The 9,392-nt window shown below is 34.2% G+C and overlaps 1 protein-coding gene across 1 annotated transcript in view; it reads right to left on the minus strand.

The window, feature by feature from the left end:
- The window catches only part of gmip (GEM interacting protein), a 29,861-nt gene extending 20,684 nt beyond the window's left edge, over positions 1-9,177 (minus strand). The window contains exons 1-4 of the mRNA XM_067382604.1: positions 8,909-9,177; positions 7,265-7,358; positions 6,059-6,152; positions 5,866-5,929 (exon numbers count right to left, since the gene is read on the minus strand). Coding sequence (XP_067238705.1) covers positions 5,866-5,929; positions 6,059-6,152; positions 7,265-7,358; positions 8,909-8,957 — 301 coding nt within the window. The 5' untranslated portion in view covers positions 8,958-9,177. The remainder of the gene's footprint in view (positions 1-5,865; positions 5,930-6,058; positions 6,153-7,264; positions 7,359-8,908) is intronic.
- Between the last annotated feature and the right edge of the window lie 215 nt (positions 9,178-9,392).

Consider the following 9,392-nt stretch of genomic DNA (forward strand, 5'->3'; position numbering starts at 1 on the left):
ATGCGAAAAATATCATTCTCATTACCATGATGCGAAAAAAAAATATTCTCATTACCGTGATGTGAAAAATATCATTCTCATTACCGTGATGCAAAAAAATATCATTCTCATTACCGTGATGCGAAAAATATCATTCTCATTACCGTGATGCGAAAAATATCATTCTCATTACCATGATGCGAAAAAAAATATTCTCATTACCGTGATGCAAAAATATCATTCTCATTACCGTGATGCGAAAAATATCATTCTCATTACCATGATGCGAAAAAAAATATTCTCATTACCGTGATGTGAAACATATCATTCTCATTACCGTGATGCAAAAAAATATCATTCTCATTACCGTGATGCAAAAAAATATCATTCTCATTACCGTGATGCAAAAAATATCATTCTCATTACCGTGATGCGAAAAATATCATTCTCATTACCGTGATGCGAGAAATATCATTCTCATTACCGTGATGCAAAAAATATCATTCTCATTACCGTGATGCGAAAAATATCATTCTCATTACTGTGATGCGAAAAATATCATTCTCATTATGATGCGAAAAATATCATTCTCATCACTGTGATGCGAAAAATATCATTCTAATTACCGTGATGCAAAAATATATCATTCTCATTACCGTGATGCGAGAAATATCATTCTCATTACCGTGATGCGAAAAATATCATTCTCATTACCGTGATGCGAAAAATATCATTCTCATTACCGTGATGCGAAAAATATCATTCTCATTGCCGTGATGCAAAAATATCATTCTCATTACCGTGATGCAAAAAATATCATTCTCATTACCGTGATGCGAAAAATATCATTCTCATTACCGTGATGCGAAAAATATATCATTCTCATTACCGTGATGCAAAAAAATATCATTCTCATTACTGTGATGCAAAAAATATCATTCTCATTACTGTGATGCAAAAAATATCATTCTCATTACCGTGATGCAAAAATATCATTCTCATTACCGTGATGCAGAAAAATATCATTCTCATTACCGTGATGCGAAAAATATCATTCTCATTACCGTGATGCGAGAGATATCATTCTCATTACCGTGATGCGAAAAATATCATTCTCATTACCGTGATGCGAAAAATATCATTCTCATTACCGTGATGCGAGAAATATCATTCTCATTACCGTGATGCAAAAAATATCATTCTCATTACCGTGATGCGAAAAATATCATTCTCATTACTGTGATGCGAAAAATATTCTCATTATTGTGACGTGAAAAATATCATTCTCATTATATGCGAAAAAATATTCTCATCACTGTGATGCGAAAAATATCATTCTAATTACCGTGATGCAAAAATATATCATTCTCATTACCGTGATGCAAAAAATATCATTCTCATTACCGTGATGCGAAAAATATCATTCTCATTACTGTGATGCTAAAAATATCATTCTCATTACCGTGATGCAAAAAATATCATTCTCATTACCGTGATGCGAAAAATATCATTCTCATTACTGTGATGCGAAAAATATCATTCTAATTACCGTGATGCAAAAATATATCATTCTCATTACCGTGATGCAAAAAAATGTCATTCTCATTACTGTGATGCAAAAAATATCATTCTCATTACTGTGATGCAAAAATATCATTCTCATTACCGTGATGCGAAAAATATCATTCTCATTACCATGATGCGAAAAAAAATATTCTCATTACCGTGATGTGAAAAATATCATTCTCATTACCGTGATGCAAAAAAATATCATTCTCATTACCGTGATGCAAAAAATATCATTCTCATTACCGTGATGCGAAAAATATCATTCTCATTACCGTGATGCGAGAAATATCATTCTCATTACCGTGATGCGAAAAATATCATTCTCATTACCGTGATGCGAAAAATATCATTCTCATTACTGTGATGCAAAAAATATCATTCTCATTACTGTGATGCAAAAAATATCATTCTCATTACACTGTGATGCAAAAAAAATATCATTCTCATTACCGTGATGCAAAAAAATTTCATTATCATTACCGTGATGAAAAAAATTTCATTCTCATTACCGTGATGCGAAAAATATCATTCTCATTACCGTGATGCGAAAAATATCATTCTCATTACCGTGATGCAAAAATATATCATTCTCATTACCGTGATGCAAAAAAATGTCATTCTCATTACTGTGATGCAAAAAATATCATTCTCATTACCGTGATGCGAAAAATATCATTCTCATTACCGTGATGCGAAAAATATCATTCTCATTGCCGTGATGCAAAAATATATCATTCTCATTACCGTGATGCAAAAAAATGTCATTCTCATTACTGTGATGCAAAAAATATCATTCTCATTACCGTGATGCAAAAATATCATTCTCATTACCATGATGCGAAAAAAAATATTCTCATTACCGTGATGTGAAACATATCATTCTCATTACCGTGATGCAAAAAAATATCATTCTCATTACCGTGATGCAAAAAATATCATTCTCATTACCGTGATGCGAAAAATATCATTCTCATTACCGTGATGCGAGAAATATCATTCTCATTACCGTGATGCGAAAAATATCATTCTCATTACCGTGATGCGAAAAATATCATTCTCATTACCGTGATGCGAGAAATATCATTCTCATTACCGTGATGCGAAAAATATCATTCTCATTACCGTGATGCGAAAAATATCATTCTCATTACCGTGATGCGAGAAATATCATTCTCATTACCGTGATGCGAGAAATATCATTCTCATTACCGTGATGCAAAAAATATCATTCTCATTACCGTGATGCGAAAAATATCATTCTCATTACTGTGATGCGAAAAATATTCTCATTATTGTGACGTGAAAAATATCATTCTCATTATATGCGAAAAAATATTCTCATCACTGTGATGCGAAAAATATCATTCTAATTACCGTGATGCAAAAATATATCATTCTCATTACCGTGATGCAAAAAAATGTCATTCTCATTACTGTGATGCAAAAAATATCATTCTCATTACCGTGATGCGAAAAATATCATTCTCATTACCGTGATGCGAAAAATATCATTCTCATTGCCGTGATGCAAAAATATATCATTCTCATTACCGTGATGCAAAAAAATGTCATTCTCATTACTGTGATGCAAAAAATATCATTCTCATTACCGTGATGCGAAAAATATCATTCTCATTACCGTGATGCAAAAAATGTCATTCTCATTACTGTGATGCAAAAAATATAATTCTCATTACCGTGATGCAGAAAAATATAATTCTCATTACCGTGATGCGAGAAATATCATTCTCATTACCGTGATGCAAAAAATATCATTCTCATTACCGTGATGCGAAAAATATCATTCTCATTACTGTGATGCGAAAAATATTCGCATTATTGTAACGTGAAAAATATCATTCTCAGTATATGCGAAAAAATATGCTCATCACTGTGATGCGAAAAATATCATTCTAATTACCGTGATGCAAAAATATATCATTCTCATTACCGTGATGAAAAAAAATGTCACTCTCATTACTGTGATGCAAAAAATATCATTCTCATTACCGTGATGCGAAAAATATAATTCTCATTACCGTGATGCGAAAAATATCATTCTCATTGCCGTGATGCAAAAAAATGTCATTCTCATTACTGTGATGCAAAAAATATCATTCTCATTACCGTGATGCGAAAAATATCATTCTCATTACCGTGATGCAAAAAATGTCATTCTCATTACTGTGATGCAAAAAATATAATTCTCATTACCGTGATGCGAAAAATATCATTCTCATTACCGTGATGCAAAAAATGTCATTCTCATTACTGTGATGCAAAAAATATAATTCTCATTACCGTGATGCAGAAAAATATAATTCTCATTACCGTGATGCGAAAAATATCATTCTCATTACCGTGATGCGAAAAATATCATTCTCATTACCGTGATGCGAAAAATATCATTCTCATTACCGTGATGCGAAAAATATCATTCTCATTACCGTGATGCGAAAAATATCATTCTCATTACCGTGATGCGAAAAATACCATTCTCACTACCGTGATGCGAAAAATATCATTCTCATTACCATGATGCGAAAAAATTTTTTCTCATTACCGTGATGTGAAAAATATCATTCTCATTACCGTGATGCAAAAAATATCATTCTCATTACCGTGATGCGAAAAAATTTTTTCTCATTACCGTGATGTGAAAAATATCATTCTCATTACCGTGATGCAAAAAATATCATTCTCATTACCGTGGTGCGAGAAATATCATTCTCATTACCGTGATGCGAGAAATATCATTCTCATTACCGTGATGCAAAAAATATCATTCTCATTACCGTGATGCGAGAAATATCATTCTCATTACCGTGATGCGAAAAATATCATTCTCATTACCGTGATGCGAAAAAATATCATTCTCATTATCATGATGTGGAAAAATATAATTCTCATTACTGTGATGAGAAAAATATCAATCTCATTATCATGATGCGAAAAATATCATTCTCATTATCATGATGCAAAAATATCATTCTCATTATCATGATGTGGAAAAATATAATTCTCATTACAATCATGCAAAAATATAATTCTCATTACTGTGATGCGAAAAATATAATTCTCGCTACATTGATGCAAAAATATCATTCTCATTACTATGATGCAAAAAATTCTCATTCTCATTGCAAAACAATTATGATGCATTATTTAATTTGTAAAGTAAATCAGCATTATTTAATATTATAGTATTTGGCATAAATTTGTTATGTTAATTAAAAAATATAATTATACAAAATTGTACAAAATATGATTTCTTTTACTTTTTATACTACTGTCTTTTGAAATTGGGGTGAAATATGGACACTTCTTTGTGAGATTAAACCATCCAAACTGGTGAATCTATAAGGAATATAAATGATTCAATATGATATTTAATACGAAACAAAACAAAACAGTAAACTCACAGTTTTCTCCAGGGAATTCATAAAATGTCTCTGCTTAGTCAGTCCATTTGGCTGATCAGATTGCTCACAGTGGGGGACAGAGAACTAGGCTAAGACGGCATAGGAATAAATTGTTGATACTAAAGTCTGTCTCAGGTGTACCTAATGAAGATGATGTGTTTTGTGAGTACAAGCGAAGGGATTGCCTCGGAGGTCACCATGCGGATGTTTTATTTAACTTTGAGTGTTAGCGTAAATCCTAATCTCGGCTAGGAAACGGCTATATGCTCACTGAGCAAGCAGGTCTTGCCGAGGTAGCACCCAAGGAAAGATGACATCAGTATATATTTTAATGCAGCATAGTTATTACCTAGTCAATCTCATCTTTGTTACTCATCCCTTCTTTATAATTTTCTACTCCAAATTTTAAATAAACATTACAGTTCTAATGCTAACATTCTTGCAAACACTGGCTCTCCTTCCCATCTCTTTATAGTTCTTAAGAGAGATGGATCAGCGGGAAAAACAGAGAGCAGCTGTCTGCTTGTTTAATCTGCTCTCTAACCCCCGTCCGGTGCTAATCTTGTTAGCAAGGGGCAATTAGTCCATGTGGCTAATTACACGAAAACAGTTGCAGGTTGAAGAACAGAGATTTAATGGTGTGACATGATGCCTCCGGGCCTGATCAGTCACTCTTGCTTTGCTTTGCTCCTCTCGGATATCAGTGCTGTGCATTTCCGAATGATGGCCAGAAGACTGTATGTCTTCTGTAAGGTTAAATACGAATCCGACTGGATGTATGATATTCATTCTGATATTTATGTGAGCACAAACAAAGTGTGAGCACAAATTTCATTAGCCTTTTAGTCTTCTTCCAAATGTCCAGAAAACAAACACTCATACACAAGGATCTTACCAGATACGCCTCCGTCCTTTTCCTCCTCTTCACGGCAGATCTTCAATGACTCCACATCTTCACCCTGGACAACATGCAGCTTTTAATATATACTGTAACACGCTCTTGCTTGAGAGAGATTGTTGAACCTTAAAAGTATGAAGCAATATGAGTATATGAGAAAAAAAATTGGGATTCATCAATCATATCTCACTGTAATATCGTCCAGATCAGCATTCAGTGTGGTGTCTGCCGAGATGTCTGTTAAAGACAGTGAGTCTGCTTCTTGTAGAAGCTCATCCACAGTCCTGAAAAATCAAATCAACAGATACAAAGATATTAAAAATGAAACACGGCGGTTCTCACAGAGCTAAAACAGCTGTTATTGATTTAATGAAACTGTTTTTATATTCTTAAAAATAAAGGTTCTTTATTGGGATCGATGGTTCCATGAAGAACTTTTAACTTCCATGTAATCTTTCAATTGGACAAAAGGTTCTTCATAGTGGAAAATGGTTCTTTGGATCATTAAAGGGTTGGTTCACCCAAAAATGAAAATTATGTCATTTATTACTCACCCTCATGTCGTTCCACCACAGACCTTTGTTCATCTTCAGAACACAAATGAAATCCAATGGCTCAGTGAGGCCTGCATTGACAGCAAGATAATTAACCCTTTCAGATGCCCAGAAAGCTACTAAAGACATATTTAAAACAGTTCATGTGACTACAGTGGTTCAACCTTAATGTTATAAAGTGAAGAGAATACTTTTTGTGCACCAAAAAAACAAAATAATGACTTTATTCAACAATATCTAGTGATGGCCGATTTCAAAACACTGCTTCATGAAGCTTCGAGGCTTTATGACTCTTGTTTCGAATCAGTGGTTCGGATCGCGTATCAAACTTCCAAAGTCATGTGAACTATTGAAATTTTGAAACACTTATGACATAACAAAGCCTCGTTTACTGTAATCACGTGACTGCCGCTCTGAACCACTCGAAACAAAAGATTTGTAAAGCTCTGAAGCTTCATGAAGCAATGTTTTGAAATCACCCATCACTTTTTTTTGCCTCACAAAAAGTATTCTTGTTGCTTCATAACATTAAGGTCAAACCACTGTAGTCACATGAACTGTTTTAAATATGTCTTTAGTAGCTTTTTGGGCATCTGAAAGTGTTAATTATCTTGCTGTCAATGGAGGCCTCACTGAGCCATCGGATTTCATCAAAAATATCTTAATTTGTGTTCTGAAGATGAATGAAGGTCTTACGGGTGTGGAACGACATAAGAGTGATGTTCTTCACACAAAGAAAGAAAAAAAAGGTGGTTCCTCTACAGCATCGCTGCGAAAAAACCCTTTTGGAACCTTTATTTTCAAGACTAAAACTTCACAGCAGACTGAGAAGGTCTACGTACGAGCATGTTAATGACAGATCCAAATTAGCATCAAAATCGCGTAATATCTCGCTGTAACGCTTGGTTTCTGAGTGACGGACTGGGGTACCACCATCTGAAACAGAAGAACATGACGTCATGATGCCACATGGGATTCTTTTCAATGAAAATCTGATTCTAAAAAAGGTTTTTAATACAAATCTTTGTTCATTAGATTTGGTATTATTTGTAGCCTGTTATGACTTCTGCAATAATGATAATTTAATGTAATATATAATATGTGTAACATGTACAGTATAAAATAAAACAAGATAAAGCATAACAAAGCACTTCTTTGTGAAAAAGGTCGTTGACTGTGATTAAAGTACATGAACTTTTGCAGGAACTGGAACTTAAAACTAGTGTTATAATTAATGTTACTGAGAAAAGTGCATTTGACATCAAGACAGGAAGTCACACCACTGAAATTCACACAAACATTTTGTGACAAAAGCAGTAAAAGAAAAAGTGGCAAGAGTGAGCCAGACTCATTCATTTGCACAATAATATTAATATAAAGTATTTATGAATCACATTTCACAGATAATTTTTTTTGTGATATTTTAAAGCACAGGTAAATTACAGCATTGAATCAGATCATTTAAAGTTTAGACATGCTTTTCTGAGTTTTTACTTATCATGAACTCTCTGAACCCTTAAATGCACATCTCTAATGCTACTGAAATGGCTCTGAACTTGCAATGTGCCACTCTTGTACTGCACTAAGAAAATGTCACCGCCAATCTCTCTCTTTCTCTTTTTCTCTGTGACATGCACCATTTAGGTCAACCACATCCTGTCTAGGTTTTTGTAACCTGTTTTGCTACAGGGACAATAAGGACTTGTTTTTGATGAAGAGATTAGTTCGGCTGTATGGATTATGCTTCTTTTTTTTTTTTTGGTTTCTACATTTTGCTTAACAAAAAACACATCACCAACCAGAAGTCAAAGTCATTTCAAAGATGGCACTGTGGTTACACTGTCTGTTGACATGTTATGCTGTTAGTTGTTATATAGAATGATAAATTCCAATTCTGACACTAACTGCAAAATTATATTGTTACGTATCATGTGATACTTAATGTGGTTGAAACGAGAAGCACTGCAGCTCTTACAAATGACTTGAAACCAGTGCATGTGACTTCCTCCCATGAGGTCTTATTAAGGTTGTTTATTTCAACATCCTGGACTAATTAAAGTTATATATTTTATGTATTTATGAGAATTTCTAAATTGAAAAAGAGAGACTAAAATGAAGTTAACAAAAAACTTCGATGTCAAAAATAAACTCTTGGGTTGCATTTTTTTTTTTTTTTACATTTAGCTTTTTTTACACGTGGAAAGAAACAATACGACACCCCTAGATGCAGTAATTTTGTACATTTGTCCAATAATGCAGAGTACATGAAAACTTCCTTAGAGATGCTGCAACTTTTGTACAAAGGCAAAATGGACAAGACAGGAAGTGCTCTGATCATGCACTGAACATCGCATGCAACACAAACACACTGGCACGCATATGCAAAAAAAGAGAACGAAATAACTAAAAAAATTACACATATGCAGCATAAAGCTGAGTTCGGGTTAAACAAAAACACTTTTTCTTCAATGTCTGTTGTAACTCACCCTGAACTTTTGGCTGCCTCAGCTGTGCAGTCTCTGCTACCTCCTCCATCTAGTCCTCTACTGATAAACCGGCAGCTCTCAAGAGACCTTGTTCGAGTTGTCATCCAGCACTTAGTCCATCCACCCCAGCAGATGATGATTCTGTCAGAATCATCACCTTTCATCGAACATCGATACAGGACATGAATATGGTGTAGGGTTTGATAACTGTGCTCTCTCTTCTCTCACAGCGGCACTTCTCTTCCTCTAAAGTGGTGGTTGGCCAATGTTCTTTCACCATCATATAAGGAGGAAGTTTGTCTCACTATCACTCTCAGACACACCTAACACCCCCAACTTCTGCTAAACCCTGAGAAATTGCTGGTAATTTGTGGCTGCATTTGTCTCCCCCCCCCCTTTGTGGCCTATCAAAGGCTCTTGAATTTGCAAATACTTTGTTTGTGAAGCAACTTTAATTAATCTAATCTTTAAACATCACTGCTAT

This window comes from Chanodichthys erythropterus, chromosome 3 (assembly GCF_024489055.1).
Source record: "Chanodichthys erythropterus isolate Z2021 chromosome 3, ASM2448905v1, whole genome shotgun sequence".
In the NCBI taxonomy this organism is placed as follows: domain Eukaryota; kingdom Metazoa; phylum Chordata; class Actinopteri; order Cypriniformes; family Xenocyprididae; genus Chanodichthys; species Chanodichthys erythropterus.